The following is a 24,587-nucleotide window of genomic DNA, read 5'->3' as shown; positions in this document are numbered from 1 at the left end:
CTGAAATAGAGCTGTCGAATGAGAGAAGAAGAAGAAGAAGAAGAAGATATGAGATGGGCGGAAGAATTAGTTCTCAGCCAGCCCTAATCTATTATATATAACAACATTACATAATGTTACATAAATAGACCAGAATGCCCCTAATTAGTGGAGGGACACCTAGTCAAATAAACACTAAATAAGATTAGGCCCAGTAACTAAGGCCCAATAACTAATGATTTAAGACCCAACAAGGATAAACATACAAATTAAGACAGCCGAACCAACAATAGACATTAAAAGATCCTGGACAGAAGTAGCACAATCTTCAAGAGTGAAAAAGAGAGTAAGGATGGAATGGAAACCTCTACATGGTAACAGAATCAAACTGAATTTTGATGGAAGCTCTTTTGGAAATCCGGGACGATCATGTATCAGGGGAGTAATCAGAAATTCTGAAAGGAGAATATTAGCATTGTTCTCTGGACCTATTGGCATGGGCAACTCTCTAAAAGCTGAGTTAATGGCATTGCTACAAGGACTGAAGATAGCTAAGCAACTAGGAATGAGGCATGTGGAGGTTGAAGGGGACTCCAAGGTGATCATCTCTTGGGCTAAAAACAATAGAACTACTCCGCGGACTTTCAAACAAGTGATAAGGGAAGTGGAAATGGTCGCAAGGGAGGTAGAAGCTGAATTCAAATGGGTTAGAAGGAGTGCAAATGGGCTAGCTGATTATCTTGCTAAACAAGGGGCTTTGAGGCAATAATTGTTTTGGGCTGCAATGTAAAGAGGGACAGAAATATGTAATATTGTGGGAGCTCGAATCCCATACACAAGTTGTAAAATTTTAATTTCAAATAAAATTCTCCTTTGCTGATCAAAAAGAAAAGGGAAGAGGAAGAGACCAGAGGAGAAGGCAGAGCTTCACTACAGAGACTGTGTCCCAGGAATATCTTGGGCTGAGTGCCCTTATATGGGAGTCTGTCCCAGGAATACTGGGTAGAGATGAACTTTCTGATTTGCAATGTGTTTACTTTTTGGTGAGAAATGAGAAGTTATGGAGGAAAGCAATGCACGTTGAAATACAAAATCATTCAATTGAGCAATCAGGCCTTGTTTCTTCAGAATCAAAGGGTGGAAAAAGTGTGGATAGGAAATACTTGAAGTGTAATCATCATGGGGCTGAGAAACATAGTCAATATACTTGCTAGATTTTGTATCCTCACTTAAAACCAACTACATTAAGAAAATGAAAGAACCCATGGAAGCTGTTGGAATGTTAGCTTTATTTATTATGTTTGTATTCTGCTGAGTTAGGGCCCGTTTGGACAAATTAAAACAGTTTTTTCTTTTGTTTTTTATGCTGTAACTTAAGTAGGGGCATAAGGGTCCTTTCCCTTCTATTTATGGTCGCCCTATATATATTAATATAAGTTGGCGCCGCCAGCACTGTAGAAGCACTGTAGCAGATTCCAAATCTCTCTCTTCTCTTCTCTCCTCTCTTCTCTCTTCTCTCCTCTCTTCCTCTTCTCTTCTCCTACCTCTCTTCTCTGTTCGGCTGTTAATATGGTATCAGAGTGGTTCTGCTAGGCCTGTGAGCAGATCGAACAAGCTTCAACCTGCCGTCTTCTTCAACTGAGATAAAAAAAAGTGCAGAACTACGACTGGTACAGATTTTTTTTTCCTTTTCCTTGGTCGTGTACCAAGAAGAAACTATATGACTCCAGACTGCTGAATGTTTTCTGAGAAGCTGTGAGGTTCGAACCTCTTTTTTTTTATGGATCGTGTGATCCCATGCCTGAGAATTCAGATTTGTGGGTCGTGGATGACCTGATCTTTTAACCCTTGTGTTGTAACCATACTGGTTTATGACCCCTCCTAGCAGTCGATGTGTTTTGGGTGTCTGGAAGTTGGTGGAGTGTGACTGCTAGGTCAGATCAGCTCTGAGATCACCCTAAAATCTTGCCTTTTTGGACAATCTAGACTGGTTTGTAGTCAGATTGTGTTTAGATTGCAATGTGTGTATGTGGGCTTCATCCTTGGTGTTTCTAGGACTGTTTGTTTGGTGATAGGAGGGATCATAAGGTGTGTGTAAGGTTTGAAAGGTGTTTGAATCATGTCCTCTGAGAATTCTACAACTTCAGGAATTTCAGGAGGTCAAAATGGAATGAGTGGGGGGATGGATATGAATTTCCCCATGGCTGTAATCCCCTTTGATGGGCTGAACTATCTTGAATGGTCTAGGGGAATTAAACTTTATATTAATGCTAGAGGAAAATTTGGGTATATTAATGGAAAAATCAAGGAACCAAAGATTGGTAGTGCTGAACATGACAGATGAGACCAAGAAAATAGCATGGTGATGTCATGGCTTTTGGTTTCCATGATGCCACAAGTAAGGAAGACCTTTATGTGGGCTGAAACAACATGTGAAATATGGGAACAAGCAAAATCTACCTATTCAAAACAGAGCCACTATGCAAAGATATATCAATTACAAGCAAAATCCTCCACTTGCAAGCAAGGGGAGATGAGTCTCTCGATGTACTATTCAGACTTGACATCAATTTGGAAGGAACTGGATCATTATCAATATGAGAATTGGAAGTGCGATGAGGATGCAAAGGCTTACAAATCACTTGTTTCCCAGCAATGGGTATTTGCCTTTCTTTTGGGGCTGAATCCTACATATGAATCCATGAGGGTACAATTCTTAGGAAGTAAGAACCTACCTTCAGTCCAAGAAGTTTATGCCCTAGTTCAGTCTAAAAAGAGCAGAATAAGTGTGATGAATTGTACAGAAGGGGAACCGATTGCACTAGCTGTCTGAGGGGGTACAAGTTCAAATGTTGGAGGTTCTTTTAAAAAGGGAGATTCACAGAAGAGAGTGGATGACAAAGTAAAACTTTGGTGCACTCACTGTCAAAAGTCCAAGCACACTAGAAACACATGTTGGGATCTTCATGGAAAGCCGAAATGGGCTGAGTAAGAAGTCTGATCCAAGTAAGAAGCCAACCCAGCAAAGTCAGAAGCAATATAACTCAGCAAATGTGGCATCTCAAGAGACTAGTCCCATGGTACCCCAAGAGCGACACTCTGGTTCTGACCCCAAGGAAGAGATCATCAACTCCTTTCCTGACCACTTGGAATTATATGGTACGACACTTCACCAGATGGATTCTGACCCTACTCCTTCTACCTCCTTTGCGTCCAAATCAGGTAACACTGCTGCTGCTTTCGATGTGTCATCTCATACATCTGATTCCCTTTGGATAATTGACTTTGGAGCCTCAAACCACATGACTGGTAAGTCAAATTTATTTCAGGCATATAACCTCCTCTTTGGGAGAGATAAGGTGAGACTGGCTGATGGGTCTTATTCCACCATAGCCGGTCAAGGAACCATCTCCCTTCCTCTTGGTCTTGCCCTCTCTAATGTGTTGCATGTTCCTAAATTACCTATCAATTTATTTTCCATTAGCAGTATTACTCATTCCTTGAATTGTTCAGTGACCTTCTTTCCTTCTTCATGTCTATTTCAGGATTTGACCTTGGGGGAGACAATTGGTAGAGGAAGCATGGTGGATGGCCTCTACGTGTTGGAGAATAAAGTTGGTCTTGTGGCTACAGAGTCTTTAAATTCTTCTAGTGAGAGTAATGCCTACTTGTGGCATAATCGTCATGGTCACCTTTCGTTTGAGTCTTTAAAACTTATGTTCCCCGAGTTGTTTAAGTCTTTGTTAGTTAGTAAATTGCAGTGTCATGCGTGCCAATTGAGAAAACATTGTAGAAATTCATTTCCTTTAAGAAATAAAAGATCTAAATTTCCTTTTCATATTGTCTATTCTAATGTTTGGGGCCCTATTTCTCTACCTACTGAGACTGGATATAAATATTTCATTACTTTGATCGATGACTACTCTAGATATACTTGGGTGTATCCTATGTGATCTAGAAATGAAGTGCCAAAGATTGTGAAAAACTTTCAACGAATGGTTTTCACTCAATTTCAAACTGAAATTCACATTTTCTAGTTGGACAATGCAAAAGAGTACTTCCATAGTGATCTCAATGAATTCTTTGCTTCGTGTGGATCTCTTCATCGAAGCTCTTGTGCAAGGACACCTCAACAAAACAGTGTTGCTAAAAGGAAAAATCATCATCTACTTGACGTAGCTCATGGTTTATTACTTCATATGAATGTTCCGAAACGTTTTTGGATGGATGCTATTATGTGTGCTGCATATATCATCAACCGTATGCCATCTCGGTTACTAGAGTATAAGGCCCCACATCAACTCTTGTTTCCTACAATTCCGTTGTCCCCCATTCCAATGCGTGTCTTTGGGTGCCGTTGCTTCGTTCATGACTTGTCTCCTACTCGCGGTAAACTCGATCACCATGCCACTCCTTGTGTTTTTCTTGGTTATCCGTTATCTCAAAAGGGATACCATTGTTATGATCCTGCTTCACGCAAGTACGATGTCTCCATGGATGTATCATTCTTTGAGAGTCAACCTTTCTTCTCAGTTTCTCCTTAGGGGGAGAGTAGGGTTGAGGAGAAACACACTCAGGTTCAACTACCTCCTCTTCCCGACCCTTCTCCATTTCAGGTCTTTCTTCGCCACCATAAGAGCCAACAGAGTTCAAGAGCCGTGGAACCTAAAACTATGCAACCAATATCATCGGACTCTCTAGAGGTAGATCCTCCTCATCAGCCAGGTACACTTGTTCCCATTGATATGCCTGAAACTCTTAATATTGATCCCCCTGTTACTAATGATCTTGATGTTCCTATTGCTATGAGAAAGGGTGTTAGATCTTGTACTACTAATCATCCCATCTCTCACTTTGTGTCTTATGATCATATTTCACCTTCATACTGTGCATTCCTTTCCTCTATTGACAGTGTCTCTATTCTTAAGAATGTGGCAAAATAGACAGATGCAATGAAGGAAGAAATTAATGCCTTACACAAAAATGGCACCTGGGAGTTGGTGGATCTTCTTGAAGGGAAGGAACCAGTGGGTATTCATAGTATAGCATAAGGCTGATGGTTCGGTAGAAAGGTACAAAGCTAGATTGGTGGCCAAAGGGTTTATACAAGTGTATGGAGTAGACTATGCAGAGACCTTTGCTCCAGTAGCCAAGATGAATTCAATCAGAATCCTCCTTTCACTGGCAGCTAATCTTGACTGGGAACTTCACCAGTTGGATATCAAAAATGCATTCTTGAATGATGACCTAGAGGAAGAGGTTTACATGACTCAACCTCCAGGTTTCTATGCCAAAGGTAATGAGCAGAAGGTGTGCAAGTTAAAAAAAAATCTTTATATGGGTTGAAGCAATCACCCCGGGCCTGGTTTAGTAGGTTTCATTTAGCAGTGCAACAGATGGGATTCAAACAATGCCAGTTAGAACATACTTTATTTGTGAAAAAAGGTGAAGGGAAAATTGTAGCTTTAATTGTCTATGTTGATGGCATAGTAATCACAAGAGACTAGAAGACTAAAATACAGAAGCTGAAGAAATTCCTAGCCACTCAATTTGAGGTGAAAGATCTAGGCCCCTTACGTTATTTTCTTGGAATTAAAGTTGCCCGCTCAGAAATGAGCATCTTTATTTCCCAAAGAAAATATGTACTAGATCTATTAGAGGATACGGGCAAGTTGGGAGTGAAACCAATTGATTCACTCATTGAACCCAACCATCAGCTAGGAGACAGTCAGGGGGAGTGTTTGAAAGATGTAAGAAGTTCCAGAGATTTGTAGGGAGTTTTTGTAAAAATCCTACAAATTTTGTTTGAATCCTATGATTTGAATCATAACTCTTACGACTTACACGATTCATATGGTTCTAATCAATTCAATTAAGAATTAGTTCTCTACTTTGCCATTTTTGTTTATATTTAATGTTGTTAGTTTACTGTCAGTATGTTGTCAGCTACTTACTGTTATTGTGCTAACAGCATCCTTTTCTTTATTATTTTTATTAGAATGTGCCACCAGGGGTATTATTGTAATTCATCCCTCTTTATTTTTGTTACCCTGTTATAAATAAAGGAAAGGGCACCGCCAACCTATTCTTTTGGCTCCCTAAAAACTTTTTCTCTTCTCCTCTTATTTTTCTGTTATTTCTTGGGTCAAAAAATGGTATCAAAGCTGATCATAGGGCAAAAGAAGCAATTAGATCCCTGTTTTTACACAGAATAACAGATCTGATTGTTTGGGCTTGCTAGCCCATTTATGTCCTTTCATTGTTTAGTATCTTAAGCGAGTAGGCCTAAGAAAAAGCCCTCACTGAGGCTGGAAAGAAACCATAAACAGGAAGAAGATGAACTCTGTTCAGGTGAACAGATGGTGAAGAGAGCTAAGGATGAAGAAGAAAAGGATTTATTAACAGCAGAATAGAGGAGAAGAGGGGAAGAGGGGAAGAAAAAGAGAAGAGAAAGAGAGGAGAGAAGGGAGAAGAGAAGAGAGTGTTTTGGAGCAAATACTCTGGCTGGCAGCGCCAGCTTATATTAATATATATAGGGCGACCATAATTAAAAGGGAAAGGACCCTTATGCCCCTACTTAAGTTACAGTACATAAAACAAAGAAAAAAAACTACTTTAACTAGTCCAAACGAACCCTAACTCACTAGAATACAAACATAAGAAATAAATTTAACATTCCAACACTCCCCCTCAAGTTGGGACATGGATGTCAATCATGCCCAACTTGTCACACAAATTATTATGCCACACATGATGAAGGCCCTTGGTGAAGATGTCTGCAAGTTGCTCCTCTGAACTGACATATGGAGTGCACACTTCTCCGCTCACAAGTTTTTCTCTAATAAAATGCTTGTCCACTTCAATATGTTTTATTTTATCATGGAGGACTGGGTTAGTAGCAATATTGATAGCAGCTTTGTTGTCACAATAGAGTGGCATAGGTTTGTTAATTGCAAAACCCAGCTCTCCTAACAAGTTTTTTATCTACATGATTTCAGCAACTCCATGAGACATAGCTCTGTATTTTGCTTCAGCACTGGATCTAGCCACCACACTTTGCTTCTTACTTCTCTAGGTGACTAGGTTTCCCCCCACTAAGGTGTAGTATTCACTGGTAGATTTTCTGTCATCGATTGCCCCTTCCCAATCAGCATCTGTATACACCTCCACTTTCAAATGCCCATGTTTCTAGAATAGCAAACCAGCTCCTGGGAACTTCTTGAAGTATCTAAGGGTTATTTCTACAGCTTCAAAGTGAGTTGTCTTAGGGCTATGCATGAACTAACTAAGGACACCCACTACATTAGCAATATCGAGTCTAGTCATTGACAAACATAAGAATATGCCTACAAGTCTCTACAACTTCCTCACATCTTTCAAACACTCCCCCTGACTATCTCCTAGCTGATGGTTGGGTTCAATGGGTGAATCAATTGGTTTCACTCCTAACTTTCATGTATCCTCTAATAGATCTAGTACATATTTCCTTTGGGAAATAAAGATGCCCTTTTTAGAGCGGGCAACTTCAATCCCAAGGAAATAATGTAAGGGGCCAAGATCTTTCACCTCAAATTCAGTGACTAGGAATTTCTTTAGCTTTTGTATTTCAGCCTTCCGATCTCCGGTGACTACTATGTCATCAACATACACAATTAAAGCTGCAATTTTCCCTTCACCTTTTTTCACAAACAGAGTATGATCTAACTGGCATTGTTTGAATCCCATATGTTGTACAGCTAAATGAAACCTACTAAACCAGGCCAAGGTGATTGTTTCAACCCATATAATGATTTTTTTAACCTGCACACCTTCTGCTCACTACCTTTGGCACAGAAACTCGGAGGTTGAGTCATGTAAACCTCCTCCTCTAGGTCACCATTCAAGAATGCATTTTCGATATTCAACTGGTGAAGTTCCCAATCAAGATTAGTTGCCAATGAAAAGAGGATTCTGATCGAATTCATCTTGGCTACTGGAGCAAAGGTCTCTGCATAGTCTACTCCATACACTTGTGTAAACCCTTTAGCCACCAATCTAGCTTTGTACCTTTCTACCGAACCATCAGCCTTATACTTTACTGTGAATACCCACTGGTTCTTTCCCTTCAAGAAGATCCACCAACTCCCAGGTGCCATTTTTGTGTAAGGCATTAATTTCTTCCTTCATTGCATCTGTCCATTCAGGTTTGGATAAAGCTTCTGCCACATTCTTAAGAACAGAGACACTGTCAATAGAGGAAAGGAATGCACGATATGAAGGTGAAATATGACCATAGGACACAAAGTGAGAGATGGGATGATTAGTAGTACAAGATCTAACACCCTTTCTCATAGCAATAGGAACATCAAGATCATTAATAACAGGGGGATCAATATTAAAAGATCCAGGCATATCAATGGGAACAAGTGTACCTGGCTGATGAGGAGGATCTACCTCTGGAGAGTCCGATGATATTGGTTGCATAGTTTCAGGTTCCACGGCTCTTGGACTCTGTTGGCTCTTATGGCGGCAAAGAAAGACACGAAATGGAGAAGGATCAAGAAGAGGAGGTAGTTGAACCTGAGTGTGTTTCTCCTCAACCCTACTCTCCCCCTGAGGAGAAACCGAGAAAAAATGTTGACTCTCAAAGAATGATACATCCATGGAGACATAGTACTTGCGTGAACCAGAATCATAGCAACGGTAGCCCTTTTGAGATAACGGATAAACAAGAAAAAACACAAGGAGTGGCACGAGGATCGAGTTTACCACGAGTATGAGACAATTCATGAATGAAGCAACGACACCCAAAGACACACATTGGAATGGGGGACAACGGAGCTGTAGGAAACAAAAGTTGATGTGGGGCCTTATACTCTAGTAACCGAGATGGCATACGGTTGATGATATATGCAGCACACATAACAGCATCCATCCAAAAGCGTTTCAGAACATTCATATGAAGTAATAAACCACGAGTTCAAGAAGATGACAATTTTTTTCTTTCAACAACACCGTTTTGTTGAGGTGTCCTGGCACAAGAGCTTTGATGAAGGGGTCCACACAAAGCAAAGAACTCTGTGAGATCACTATGGGAGTACTCTTTTGCATTGTTTGACTGGAAAATGTGAATTTCAGTTTGGAATTGATGAAAACCATTCGTTGAAAGTCTTTCGCAATCTTTGGCACTTCATCTCTAGATCGCATAGGATAAACCCAAGTATATCTAGAGTAGTTATCAATCAAAGTAAGGAAATACTTATATCCAGTTTCAGTAGGTAGAGTAATAGGGCCCCAAACATCAGAATAGACAATATGAAAAGGAAATACAGATCTTTTATTTCTTAAAGGAAAAGAATTTCGACAATATTTGCTCAATTGACACGTCTGACACTGCAATTCACTAATTGACAAAGACTTAAATAACTTAAGAAACATAAGTTTTAAAGACTCAAACGAAAGGTGACCAAGACGATTATGCCACAAATAGGCATGACTCTCACTAGATGAACTTAAGGACTCTATAACCACAATATTGGCTTTATTCTCCAACACGTAGAGACCATCCACCATGCTTCCTCTACCAATCATTTCCCCCAAGGTCAAACCCTGAAACACACATGGAGAAGGAAAGGTCACTGAACAATTCAATGAATGATTAATATTGCTAATGGAAAGTAAATTGATAGGTAATTTAAGAACATGCAACACATTAGAGAGGGTAAGACCAAGAGGAAGGGAGATGGTTTCTTGACCGGCTATGGTTGAAAAAGACCCATCAGCCAATCTCACCTTATCTCTCCCAGAGAGGAGGTTATATGCCTGAAATAAATTTGACTTACCAGTCATGTGGTTTGAGGCTCCAAAGTCAATTATCCAAGGGGAATCAGATGTATGAGATGACACATCGAAAGCAGCAATAGTGTTACCTGATATGGACCCAAAGAGGTAGAAGGAGTAGGGTCAGAATCCATCTGGTGAAGTGTCCTACCATATAATTCCAAGTGGTCAGGAAAGGAGTTGATGATCTCTTCCTTGGGGTCAGAACCAGAGTGTCGCTCCTGGGGTACCATGGGACTAGTCTCTTGAGATGCCACATTTGCTGAATTATATTTCTTCTGACTCTGTTAGGTTGGCTTCTTACTCATATCAGATTTCTTACTCAATTCCTGAGCCATTTAGGCTTGCCATGAAAATCCCAACATGTGTCTCTAGTATGCTTGGACTTTTAACAGTGAGTGCACCAAAGTTTGTCTTTGCCATCCACTCTCTTCTGTGAATCACCCTTTTTAAAATAACCTCCAGCATTTGAACTTGTACCCCCTCGGACAGCTATTGCAACCGGTTCCCCTTCTATACAATTCATCACACTTCTTCTACTCTCTTCAGATTGAACTAAGGCATAAACTTCTTGAATTGAAGGTAAGTTCTTACTTCCTAAGATTTGTACCCTCATGGATTCATATGTAGGATTCAGCCCCAAAAGAAAAGCAAATACCCATTGTTGGGAAGCAAGTGATTTGTAGGCCTTTGCATCTTCATCACACTTCCAATTCACATTTTGATGATGATCCAATTCCTTCCAAATTGATGTCAAATCTTAGTAGTACACCGAGAGACTCCTCTCCCCCTGCTTGCAAGTGGAGGATTCACCTTATAGTTGATATATCTTTGCATAATGTCTCTATTCTGAATAAGTAGATTTTGCTCTAATACCTCCATATTTCACAAGCTATTTCAGCCCACATAAAAGTCTTCCTTACTTGTGGCAGCATGAAAACCCAGAGCGATAACATCACTATACTATTTTCTTGGTCTCATCTGTCAAGTTCAACACTACCAGTCTTTGGTTCTTTCACTTTACCATTAATATACCCAATTTTCCCTCTAGCAGTAATGTAAAGTTTAATTCCCCTAGACCATGCAAGATAGTTCAGTCCATCCAAGGGAATTACAGCCATGGGGAAATTCATATCCATCCCCCCACTCATTCTGTTTTGACCTCCTGAAATTCCAGAAGTTGCAGAATTCTCAAAGGACATGATTCAAACACTTTTCAGATCCTACACACACCTTATGATCCCTCTTATCACCAAAAAACAGTCCTAGAAACACACCAAGCATGAAGCCCACATGCACACACTGCAATCTTGATACAATCTGGCTACAAACCAGCTTAGATTGTCCAAAAAAGGCAAGATTTTAGGTTGATCTCAGTGCTGAACTGTCCTAACAGTCACACTCCACCAACTTCCAGACCATCCAAACACATTGACTGCCAAGAGGGGTCATAAATCAGTACGGTCACACCACAAGGGTTAAAAATCAGGTCATCCATGACCTACAGATCTGTATTTTCAGGTATGGGATCACATGATACATAAAAAAAAGAGGTTCGAACCTCACAACTTCTCAAACGGCACTCAGCAATCTGGATTCATTTGTTTTTTCTTGGTACACAACCAAGATAAAAGAGAAAAAGGTATTAAAATGAATATGTACCAGTCGTAGGTTTGCCCTTTTGATCACTGTTGAAGACAGCAAGTTGAGGAAGAGGGAACTTGTTCGATCTGCTCTCAGGACTAGCAGAACCGCTTTGATACCATATTAACGACAGAATAGAGGAGAAGAAAGGAAGAAGAGAAGGGAGAAGAGAATGTTTTTGGAGTCAACTTAAGTGGCTGGCGGTGCCAGCTTATATTAATATATATAAGGCAATCGTAATTAAAAGGGAAAGGACCCTTATGCCCCTACTTAAGTTACAATACATAAACAAAGAAAAAAAATATACTTTAACTAGTCCAAACGGACCCTAACTCAGCAGAATACAAACATAAGAAATAAAGTGAACATTCCAAGAAGTTACTAGTACTCCTACTTCATTTGCTTCTACATCAAGTAATGTAGCCTCTGCCTTCCATGTCACCACTACCACTGATTCCCCTTGGATCATTGACTCGGGGGCCTCTAACCACATGATCAGTAAGCTAAATCTTTATCAATCTTTTTCAGATGGATCATTCTCCTCCATTGCAGGCCAGGGATCAATATCCCTTCCTCATGGCCTAAACCTGAATAATGTGTCCCATGTTCCTCAACTTCTTTTCAATTTGCTTTCCATTAGTAGTATCACAAGATCTTTAAACTATAGTGTAACCTTTTTCCCTGGTTCATGTGTTTTTCAAGATCTAACTTCTGAGAAAACAATAGGTAGAGGAAGGTTAGTGGATGGTCTTTACATTCTTGACAACAAGATTGGTCTCTCGGTGTCATCCTCAGAGTCATATAGTTAGTCAAATAAGAGTCAAATTTTTTTGTGGCATAGTCGGTTGGGTCATGTTTCATTTGAAATAGTGTCAAACTTGTCAGTTGAGTAAACAATGTAGAACAACATTTCATTCAATTAATAAAAGATCAACTTTTCCTTTCCATATTATGCACTTTGATGTATGGGGGCCTACTACTATAACCTCTGAGGGCAGGTATAAGTAATTTATCACATTTATTGATGATTTCTCCCGCTATACATGGGTATTTCCCATGTGTAGCAGAGACAAAGTTCCAAAGATTGTGAAGACTTTCAGATGATGGTGTTTACACAGTTTCATGTTGAAATCCAGATCTTTCAATCCGATAATGCAAAGGAATATTTCCATGGTGAGCTCAATGAGTTCTTTGCCTCTTATGGATCTATTCACAGGAGCTCATGTGCAAAAACACCACAACAAAATGGTGTTGCAGAAAAAAAGAACAAACACCTCCTTAAGGTAGCACGAGGGACAATGTTACACATGAATGTACCAAAAAGATTTTGGATGGATGCTATATCGCATGCACTTCAAAGTGTTGAACTACATGGCCCCTCATCAGTTATTGTTCCCTCAGTCTCCTTTATTTTCCATTCCCATGAGAATGTTTGGTTGGTGTGCCTTTGTCCATGATTTGTCGCCGTCTTGTGGTAAGTTAAACCCTCGATCTATTTCATGTATCTTCTGGGGTATCCCTCCTCTCAAAAGGGTTACCGGTGCTTTTATTCCATTAGTCATAAGTTTTTTGTCTCTATGGATGTTTCCTTCTTTGAGTCTAAGTCGTTCTTCCCTGCTTCTCCTCAAGGGGAGAGTAGCGTGGAAGAGGAAAAGCATGTCCAGGTCCGTCAAGTCTCTCTTCCTTCTATTCCCGACCCTATTCCCTTTCGTGTCTTCCAACATAAGCGCCATAGAGATCAACAATGTGACAAAGATGTGGAGCCACCAAACATTGAGCAACCGACACCTTCAGACTCCCAAGAGGTAAGTCCAAATGAACAAGGCCCTAGTGCACCTGTTGATACCCCTGCTCCCATTTTGGTTGTGGATGACCTTGATATTCCTATTGCTCAAAGAAAGGGAGTCAAGTCATGCACTACTAAACACCCCATTATCCAATATGTTTCCTATGATCACATTTCCCCTCATACCAAGCCTTCCTATCTGTAGTTGATTGCATCCCCATACCAAGAAATGTTGCAGAGGCCTTAAAATACCCTGAATGGATAGATGCTATGAAGGAGGAGATTAATGCCCTCCATAAAAATCAAACTTGGGAGTTGGTGGATCTTCCAAGGTGGAAATACCCAGTGGGGTGTAAGTGGATGTTTACAGTTAAACACAAGGCGGAGGGGACAGTTGAAAGGTACAAAGCAACACTAGTAGCAAAAGGGTACATTTAAGTCTACGGGGTTGACTATGATGAAACATTTGCTCCAGTAGCTAAGACGAACTCAGTTCGAGTTCTTCTATCATTGGCTGCTAACCTTGACTAGGAATTGCATCAATTGGACATGAAGAATGCCTTTTTAAATGGTGACCTGGAGGAGGAGGTGTACATGGTTCAACCCCTAGGATTCTGTGCCAAGGGAAATGAAAATATGGTGTGCAAGCTGAGAAAGTCTCTTTATGGTCTAAAACAATCTCCTAGGGCTTGGTTCAGTAAGTTTCATATGGCAGTCCAGCAAGTAGGATTCAAGCAATGTCAGTCTGACCACACTCTCTTTGTGAAGAGATGTCAGGAACAGGTTGTTGTGTTGATAGTATATGCGGATGATATCATCATTACAGGAAATTGGAGCTCAGAAATACAAAAGTTGAAACAGTTCCTAGCATCTCAATTTGAGGTGAAAGATCTAGGTCCATTAAAGTACTTTCTTGGAATTGAAATTGCCCACTCAAAAAGGGGCATCTTCATTTTTTAAAGGAAGTACACCCTTGATCTGTTACAAGGCACATACAAGTTAGGTGCAAAGCCAGTAGATACTCCTATGGATGTCAACCATAAATTGGGTGACTGTGATGGTGAACCTCTGAAAGATGTAAAACAGTTCCAAAGGTTAGTGGGAAACTTGCTTTATTTGTCCATGACCCATCCAAACATTGCTTATTTAGTTGGCGTTCTAAGCCAATTCATGCATTCCCCTAAGAGACCACACATGGAGGCAACAGAGAGGATTCTTAGGTATTTGAAAAAGTATCTAGGAACAGGTATGCTATCTAGTAAACATAATCATTTGAAGGTGGAAGTCTATGCAAGTGTTGTGGATGACAGAAAGTCCACAAGTGGGTACTGCACATTTGTGAGAGGATATCTAGTGACATGGAGAAGCAAAAAACAAAGTGTGGTAGCAAGGCCAAGTGCTGAAGTGGAGTATAGGGCTATGGAACATGGGGTGGCTAAAGTACTTTGGCTAAAAAATCTTCTAGGGGAGCTTGGAGTTACTATTCATAATCTTATGTCTCTTTTCTGTGACAAAAAGGCAGCCATAAGCATTGCTAGCAATTCTATCCTGCACAAGAGGACCAAGCACATTGAAGTGGACAAACAGATCATAAGGGAAAATTTGAAAAATGGAGAAATTTGTACTCCTTATGTCAACTCCAAGGAGCAACTAGCTGATGTCCTCACAAAGGGGCTTCCATACTCGCAGCACAATGAGTTGTGTGACAAGTTGGGCATGATAGGCATATTCAACTCAACTTGAGGGGGAGTGTTGTTAGTGTTATTTTTTAATCTTTGCTGTTAGTGTGTTGTCAACTTGTTTTTTTCTTCTTTTAATTAGTTTATTATTAGGGTGTGCTGCCAGGGTATAAATGTAATCTCCCATTTATTATTATGTTATATCATTATAAATAAGAAGTTGGGCGCCGCCAACAACACTTTTTTGACTCCCAAACTATTTTCCTTCTCTCTTCTTCTCTTATCCTCTCTCTTCTCTCCTCTCCTCTCTCTTTTCTCGCTTTTCTCTCTCTCCAAGAAAGAATATACACATAAAGAAATATCAAGATGGAATAGAAACCTCCAAAGCCAAGTAAACTGAAGCTGAAATCCAAGGAGGGCAGGTATAAGGGGCCTTTAGAAATCATCAAGGGGAAGTTGTGGCTTCGTTCTCAAGACCAATTGGTTACAGAGACCCAATTCAGGCAGAAATTATGGCACTTTTACAAGGCTTGAAACTAGCAGTACAATTAGAAGTTAGAGAATTGGAAGTAGAAGGGGACTCACTCTTGGTCATCTCTTGGGCTAGGCAAATAAAACTTGGCACCCTGGAAATATAGATTTGCATTCAGGGAGATTGATCTTATTGCAAGAAGCTTTAACTCTAAATTTGGTTGGGTAAAAAGGACAGCAAATGGATTAGAAGATATTCTAGCAAAACAGGTAGCTGATAGGTCTACTTTATTTTAGGCGAAGCTGTAGCCTACAGTAGCAAAACAGAAAGCTGATGATCCTTGTAATTTGGAGCAAATTTGTAATCTGATGTACTCTGGACTACAGAGTAGCTAAAACACTTGTAATCTGTTTTCAGTTTAATAAACGAAGTTATTTTACTGATAAAAAAAAAAGTGAGTAGGCCTGAGCTGTATGTCATTTTTTTTCTTTATTTCTTACTGCCACTTAATGAGGGGAAGATTTTTCCTTTCCATTGTAATTGTACTTAAGATATAAATCTCAATAGTAGGGCTGGGAAGAATAGAACTACTGCTGCCCATTCTTCCATTCTTTTCTATCTTGTTCTATTTTTCTTGCTCCACAATCTTCCTGCAGGTCAGATTTGATTTCATAGACCAAGGAGGTCCCTCTTTGCCATATGATGGAGGTCATGTTAGAGGTGATACCTGACCATGATATCATGTGAAGAAGGTTTCAGGTTAAACAATACATGAACCTCTTTGGTTGTACCAGCTCAGGAGACACAAAAGACCCACTTGTAACATGAAAATAAGCTTGTTTGGTCTAATCAGGTTAGTATGCCTCTAAATTCTATCAACAAATTCAGAGAGAGAGAGAGGTACCTGTTAGTAAAATTCCAATAGAGATGATTAGTATGATACCAAGAAGTTGAATGCTTGGAGTCTCCAACCTTCCAAATAAAATTGCAATGTTATAAAATATAAAGCACTCAGCTAAATAAAATTAAATAAAGATCTTAAAGATGATTATGATATTTATTAATATCTTCAATTGGTGGAGACAAAATCATTAGGTTGCATTTGGGAATGCTTTGGGATATGAAATCCTTTATGAAAAAGCACTTCATGGAAAGGCCCATTGAATGGAAAAGCTTAAAGATTTGATAGGTATGTTAGTCATTTAAATATTTCTTAAATGATTATGACAACATTTAGGTAAATATGAAGAATCTTAATGCATGTTTAATATTTTTCTTATCCAAAAAAATGCTTCTACAGAAGCCAAAATCCAGAAGCACCAAATTTGTGGCTTCCACTTATGAAGAAAACAAAGCTTTAGATTATGCAGAAGCATTTCTGTAACTCAAATACCAAGCACCATTAAACACAAAGAGCCTCTCACTAGGAACTAGGAACCCAGAAAAGTGCTTCCACAAAGCAATTCCAAACAAGGCTTTTGCAACTTTCAGACAATAAATTCCACTAAAATGGCCCTTCCAATTAAACACAAGGAATAAACCTCTCACTGAGTACAAGAGTGGAAAGGGCTACTTTGTATAGCACAGTTTATTTTCTTTTCATTTTTTTGATCAGTAATAATTAAAGGTTTTATATCTCTATATAAAGGAATTGTATACATCTACAATGTGCAAAGCACCCCATTTGTAGCTCTATAACTATATGGGTTTCAGGGAGGGGCCTATTTTTGTATTGTTTCTGTATAACTGTAAAGCCCTTTATGTAGACACCATTTTGTAATTATTAATATATTTCTGCTGCCTTTAAAAGAATATCACATATGTACATCTTATAAGTGAGGCATCAAAATAAGAATTAAGATGAGTAAAGAATTCCAATCCTAATGAAGCCATTTGTACCATTACAATTTAAAAGATCCTTTAGGGGTTGTCAGTAACACTTAACTGGCCCTCTTAGTGCTGAGCAAGTTACTTTGGCTCAGCACTAAGAGCTTATGGTAAAACCTTTAGCTATCCTCTTTGTACACTAAGAGGATTTTTTTTTCTATAATTTTTCACCCCAGAAACAAATGTGGAATTCCCCATGCCCCCATTTGGTTTTAATGTTCTTTCATGTATTATAATAAATACTTAAAATATTAAATAAAATTATTTAACTAAAAATAATTATTAACTAAAATATTAAAAAATATATACATACATAATAAATATATTATATAACATAGCATCTAACTTAAATTTTTAAATTAAATAATATAACTTATTAAATTTTGGAAGTATTTAATTTACTTAAGTATTTGATATAAACTTCTTAGATCTCTAAATTAGGCCATTACCCAATGTTGGTCCCAGCTATCTAGGGTCTTGGGAGGGATGGACTGGATATGGTCCTAACATTTGGCATTTTTCCACAAAAGTATTTAATCATTTTTAATTATTCAAACAAATTAATTATTTAAATTGATTAATTATTCAAATGAGTTTAAATTATTTTACTGTTAAACTAAGCACATTATTTACTTAATTATTCAAATAAAGTAATTTTTTAATCATTTTGTAATTATTAACCCTTTTTATTAATTTTTAAATAATTTTATTATAAAATATTTAATTTTTAGTAATTACTCATTTCATTAATTATTTAATCACTTTTAATAGTTTAATCAATTTTATTAATTGTTTAATCATTCTTATTCCATTTGTCCATTTATTAATTATTCAGTCATTTTATTATAGAATTATTATTTTTGATTATTTAAGCAATCTTAATTGTTTAATCACCATTTGACTATTAATTAATATAATAAAGATTACCAAAAATCCATCCTAAGGAATAAACCATCAAATATCCATTTCTATAACTTAGAATATGGGTCTCAACATAAATTCTCTACATTCAGGGCTCAGCAAAAGAACTGTACTCAGAACTCAAAGCTCAATGTTATCAAGCAAGACCTTACTATAAATGGATTTCATCAAGAGTTCGGGTACGATTGATTGTCTACCTATGTTATCCTGCTCTACTTGAATAGAAGGAACATCTTCCAATACAAGGCACCCATGCTCATTTGATAGATCTCATTAAGATTAGAAGTACAAAAACCCATAACCCAATGTTGGTCCCGGTTATCTAGGGTCATGGGACAGATGGACTGGATATAAACCTAATTTTTTAGATCAGAAATATGATTTTTAAATTATGTTTTGATAAACTTTTACAAAGTAATTTTGTGTTTTACAAAGCAAATGTTATTAGAAAAGTACTTGGGTGCGTGGACACCAATGATTTTCAAAGCAAGAACAAAAAAACTGAAAGCACAAAAAAATCCCAAAAGCACAGAGTGAGCTTTCCTACAAAAGTACTATGGGTGATTTGGTGTCAAGTCATCACGTAAGGATCGCATGACACCCTTTTAAGATTAATATAAATAAAAATAAATAATTTAATTATTTCAATAAAACAAAAAACATAAATAAAGAATTATAAAAATAATAAAATATTTAATTAATAGTAAAAATAAAATATTTTATTATTTTTATAATAAAATTAATTAGTTAACTGATAAAATGATTAAATAATTTACAAAGTTAATATATAAAAATAATTAAATAATTAAGAAAACATTAACATTCGTCATATAATAAATAAATAACTAGTTATGAAAATAATAAACTACATAATTAATAGTAAAAATAATCAAGTAACTAATAATATGATTTAATAAATAAGGGAAATTAATTAAAAGAATAACAATTAACAAAATTATTAAATAATGAATATAGTAATCAAATATATATGAAAATTTATTATATAATTAATATAAAATGGAAATAATTAATGAATAACTAAATGTAAAAGTATTTAACCTACTAATAAAATGATTAAATAATGAAAAAAATTAATATAAAAAGCTATTTAATAATTAATAAATCAAGAGTCCAACTATGGTGTATTTACGAATACTTGATGCATGTTAAATCAATATTTTTCAACCAGTCACGTTAAAGACGTCATGTGGTCTACTTATTTTTCATTCATTTACATTTCACAAGGTATACTTTCACGTTTCACAAGGTGTACTTACTATCAAGACTTTAATAATGTTTGTTTTTTGCTTCGTGGTACAGTTTATGAAACATAGGTTTTGCAATGAATTAATTAAATAAAACAATGAAATACTTAAATAACTAAGAAAATATTAAAATGTGTTCTATAATAATGAATAATAAAATATGCTATATGGCAAAACGATAGGTGGAAAATATGATCCACGTGACATTTTGCCACACGGCAGATATGGAGATGCCATGTGGCACATGTGTGCATTTGTATGGATGCAGATGTTCATTGCCATGTCTGTGCCACGTCGAACATACAATATGATAGGTGGTGCATGTATAGTGCTATTGTTGCAATAAATAAATGCTGACACATGAGCTATATGGTGTCACACGGGTACAACATATTGTTATATCTAAATGCCACATTATGCTTTTACATTTGAAGGCAAGTTTTGCCAAAGTTTTTCATATACAAGAACTTATTGAAGGAAATACAATAATACTGGTACATTGCATCAGTTTTTTTTTTTTTTCTATTGCAAGTTGAAGGGGCTAGAAGAGTTGGGGGAAAACCATATAGGACTTGGGTGGAAGTAATAAGAAATGATTTAAGTGCTCATAATTTGACAATGGATATGGCACTGAACAGAAAAGAATGTCAAAACAGGACTCATGTAGCCAAACCCATATAGTTGGAAAAGGCTTAGACAATTTTTTTTAGCAAAAGTAACTGAGAATTTATTCATAAGAGAGATCAGAGATGCATAAGAAGATGTACACCAAGAGCCAGAGAAGGCAGAGACAAAATTACACAGGCAAAGATCTATCATACCAGATTTAGCTCAGAATTTATTCAAAAGGCTTAGATGATGATGACGATTTTTTGCTAGGTAGGATTCAATACCAGGTCTCCACTACAACCAGCAGTAAATGATTTTTTGCTCACTACATTAGTAATGACTTGGATATGTTTAACAAAAAGAGAAAAACTAACTATAAAGCCAGGAAACGTAAAGCAAGCTTATTGGACAAAAATGTAAACTAACAAGAAGCTTACCTGAATGCAAAAGCAAATAAAAGGAGAAATATTGGAGATGCAGATTTACACTGCAAAAGAGAACAGTAATGACAATTGGTAGCTTCTAAAGGATAATAACAACAATAAAATACTGAGCAAAATGGAGTCCCGTTGGCATTTTGCATTAGTAATTGAATATGACAAACTGACAACAAATCATATCATAATATAGAGTGAGGAATAAAAAAACCAACCATAGTAGCAAATGTGACAGAGATGAAAACAAGGGAGACATTGCTGAGGTTTATATCCAATGCAGTTCCAAGGGCCGTTGGTACAACTGTGAAAGGCAAAGTCCATCTGTAGCATTAGTTGTTAGAGAAGTTAATAAAAGAAAAGGTAGCCAGATGTTTCCTGACCAAATGGTTAAAAATCATGGAAAACCAATGGTCAACACTGAACTTAAGGAGCATCAAAATTGAGATCAGAAAAGATGATACATAAAATAGATATAATAAAAAGAAACATTCTATTTCAAACATGGGCAACAACATATCATAGTGTTGACAGTTTGTTATTTTTGGATTTATTCATACCCTGTTTATATTCTTTTTGTTTTTGGAACTTGGCCCATATTGTTTTTATTTAGTTTTTAAAGTGGCTGCCCTATTGGGGGCATATTGGACATTGTACGACTCTTTTCCATTAAGTATAAATAATAAGAGAATGGGGCAGCTAGGAACTTTCGGCTCCCCTTTCTTTCTCCATCATCTCTCTTCTTCTCTCTGCTGTTCTCCCCACTCTAGAACCCCTTTTTATCCAGGTTTCTATTTTTTCTTCTTCCTTTTTTGCTGTTGCAGCTTTCTACTTGGTATCAGAGCCAAGTTAAGGTTTCTTGAAGCAATCTCTATGCAGTCCTAAGATCATCCAACTGCATGGAGATTTGAAAGGGCTGATTGTTTTTGTCCCTTGAAGCCTAATCCTTGGAGTTTTTGGTGTGCATTGCTGCCCAAGCAGATGTCAACCAGCAGGAAAGAGAATAAAGTAAATCAATAAGAAATAGGAAGAAGAAATAGGAAAAACACCAAGATTTAACGTGGTTCAGCTCGATAGCCTACATTTATAGGAAGAGAGGAAAAATATCCGCTATGAGAACAAGAGATACATGGCTGATCTCTTTACAGACTCACAACAAAATATCCACTCTCACTCAACCCTAATCCCACACAACCAATGGCTTCAATAAGCAAAATACCCAACTGTATCAAATTTTCACTTAGGCCCCTCTTCCTCTCATAAGTACATACAAGTCTCCAAAATTCATCAATATTACAAATATACCCTTGTAACCTCCAACACCCTCCCTGAAAGAAAACCTAAATACAACCAAATACAATATATTTCTCTATGCCCTCCCTCAAACTCAAGGTGGGAAAACCAGCTTGAGTTTGCAAGGATGTTGAAACAACCCCCATGAAAATAGGTATAGTGTTGAAGCAGCAACTAAGAAACTTGAGATGTGGAAGAGGCCTCTTAGAAACCAAAGTTGGATGTTAGAAAGCTGACTGAACTCATATCAGAAAGCCAAAGTAGAGACAAGTCATGATCTAGTAATCACTGAACTGAAGCTGGCCAACAGAAAGCAAACACATCATGCCAAAAAATTGAAATTAGCCATCAAAAGGCCAATCACAATCACCAAACTGAAGAACCAACAACGCCAACCAAAAGAAGAACAGAATTGGATCCATTTTAGAACAATGTAGAGAGATTTCTCAAACAAGCTTCTCAAGTGTCATCATTATCCAAGCCTTATCCCAACTATATGGGGCCGACTACATAAATCCTATTTTTCCATTCCATTCCGTTTAATGCTACATCCATTGTTAAATTATTGGCACTTAGATCATTCTTACTACTTCTACCCATGTCTGTTTTGGTCTACTCCTAGCCCTTCTAGCCCCTTCAACTTGCAATAAATTACTTCTTCGTATGGGTTCTGTTGATGGTCTTCTATGCACAACCAAACCATCTAAGTCTACTTTCTCTCATTTTATCACCTATTGGAGGCTTGGAGTTACTCCTAGGTTCCTTTGAATGACTTCATTTCTAATCCTATCCTTTCTAGTTTTTCCACTCATCCATCTTAGCATGTACATTTTTTCCACACTCATTTTTTTGAGCATATCATTTCTTGACTGCCAACACTCTGCTCCATATAGTATAGTTGGCCTTACAACTATTTTATAGAATTTTCCTTTTGATCTAAGTGGTATTCGCCCACCACATAAAACTCCGGATGCGCTCTTCCATTTTACCCATCCTACTCTAATTTATGGAAAACCTCCTCAATCTCTCCCTTGTTATGAACTATCAAACTAAGCTATTAGAAAATGTCACATTAAGTTATCTCTTGGTCTACAACCCTAAGTGCCCCCCGATTTTCACTCCTGTTTTGAAAGATATGGGGCTTCTCACCCCTTTGTCACGTTAACAAAATTTCAACTTTTGTACCAAAAAAATTGAAAATGAACAAAGTTAACAAAGGGAGGAGATAAAGATGATGTGACTACCTCTTATAAAGTAATCCCTCCATGGTATTTTTATACTAGGCTTAAACCTTTGAGCATAACAGCATGTAATGGCCTTTGATAAAACAGCTTGCATTGCAAAATGGACAGTGCTCATCAGCAAGGGTGCTGGAAACTTCCATAATTGATCTCCTAAGAGTATTTTGTTATACCTACTCAAGCAAAGAACAAAGAATCATTTACTAGAAAGGAAAGAAACATAATTGCACTAATAAAATAAATAGGAAACCAAGTATCCCATGAGTAGAGGTGAAAACTTACAGTGTCAAACATGTGCTGAAGGCATACCAAACAAATATGAAAAACAATGCTTTAAGCACAGTAGCCGCAGAAATAGAATTCTGAGTATTTGTTACTGTTTCATGTATTTCTTCTGAAGCAAACCTATCAACATTAATATCTGAAAGGTGTGAAAGGTTATTGGTCCTGTTCTCAATATCAAAAGGTATGTATTTCGTCTCATTTCCAACCTTAACATGAACGGGCACAGTACCCATAGCATTACCCTCATTCAGATGCATACTTCTCTGCCGAAACCTACTTTCTGTCTATCAACATCTAAAAATCCATTTTGAACCTCATCTCCTTGAAGCGAAGGCAATTCACAAGTAGATTCTTGTAAACTTGCATCAGCATTGCCTGAATGATGATCCAAAAGGAAAGGACAATCGCATAGGAGGTTCCCTTAAGAGAACCTGTCCATGGCTTCCACCTTGAATTCCATTAACCCCAGTGTATTCACTATTTTCTGTTCCTAAAGTTCTTTCTACGATCTGCTTCCCGACATCTAAGTTAGAGCCATCTTTACACAGCAGCCACGGCAGTCCCTCTCAAATCATAGAGAAAGTTCTTAACCAATTCAATCAAACTAAAACCAAATGTCTGCCAAACTTTATTGTTTCGTTCACTTAATCAAATGTAAGAAATATTCGTGCTGCACCATAACCAAAATCTCAGAAAGACAGGATTTTGCAGCACAATTCAACAAATCAGAAACCAAAACAATTCAAACCTTCACAAATAAAGCCAAATTCACAGAAATAAGGAAAAGGAAAGAACTCCAAAATTCTTCAATCTCCAATCTTTTCTTTATCTCATCCAAATCGATCCTGAAGAAAAAAAAAAACTGGCATTAGCTTTTTATAATCAAATCATCCAAAAGAAGAAGTTAGAACTCTCCAATTGCAAGCTCGATTAAGATCAACGTCGTAATAACAGCAAATGATCCAAATGTAATGCGTCCAATGTCAGAGAACAGCTCAGAAATGCATTACGGAAATATCTAAAGAATTATCGTTAGGAACGAAAAATGACAAGCAAATTCATGCACGGATGCTCTTCCTTAAGCTTCAAAGAACACGAAAGAATCTCGGACTGACCTGAAATCCGAGAGTATGTTGTGTAGAGATGTCGTCCTTGAAGCTTGTGAGATCTTTTAAAGTATTGATTGATCTCGAAATTTGGACCGGGGCTAAGATGTAAGAAGATCTGATCTGGTTTTGTAGATTCCTCAGGGGAGAGGCTCGGGTGCTGGTTT

At 37.4% G+C, this 24,587-nt stretch overlaps 1 protein-coding gene across 4 annotated transcripts in view; it reads right to left on the bottom strand.

The window, feature by feature from the left end:
* Window positions 1-24,587, bottom strand: part of LOC104591259 (Nucleotide/sugar transporter family protein) — a 60,290-nt gene extending 35,703 nt beyond the window's left edge. For 3 of the 4 annotated variants that reach the window (XM_010250064.3, XM_010250066.3, XM_010250065.3), the window contains exons 1-6: window positions 24,430-24,587; window positions 23,312-24,159; window positions 23,033-23,202; window positions 20,714-20,799; window positions 20,499-20,548; window positions 16,284-16,351 (exon numbers count right to left, since the gene is read on the bottom strand). In XM_010250064.3, coding sequence (XP_010248366.1) covers window positions 16,284-16,351; window positions 20,499-20,548; window positions 20,714-20,799; window positions 23,033-23,202; window positions 23,312-23,571 — 634 coding nt within the window. In that variant the 5' untranslated portion in view covers window positions 23,572-24,159; window positions 24,430-24,587. The remainder of the gene's footprint in view (window positions 1-16,283; window positions 16,352-20,498; window positions 20,549-20,713; window positions 20,800-23,032; window positions 23,203-23,311; window positions 24,160-24,429) is intronic. The other variant, XM_088889758.1, reaches the window with a different exon arrangement.

The sequence above is a fragment of the Nelumbo nucifera genome, chromosome 6, assembly GCF_055504915.1.
Source record: "Nelumbo nucifera cultivar China Antique chromosome 6, China Antique-T2T, whole genome shotgun sequence".
Classification (NCBI taxonomy): domain Eukaryota; kingdom Viridiplantae; phylum Streptophyta; class Magnoliopsida; order Proteales; family Nelumbonaceae; genus Nelumbo; species Nelumbo nucifera.
This window is presented reverse-complemented; position numbering and strand designations above follow the sequence as displayed.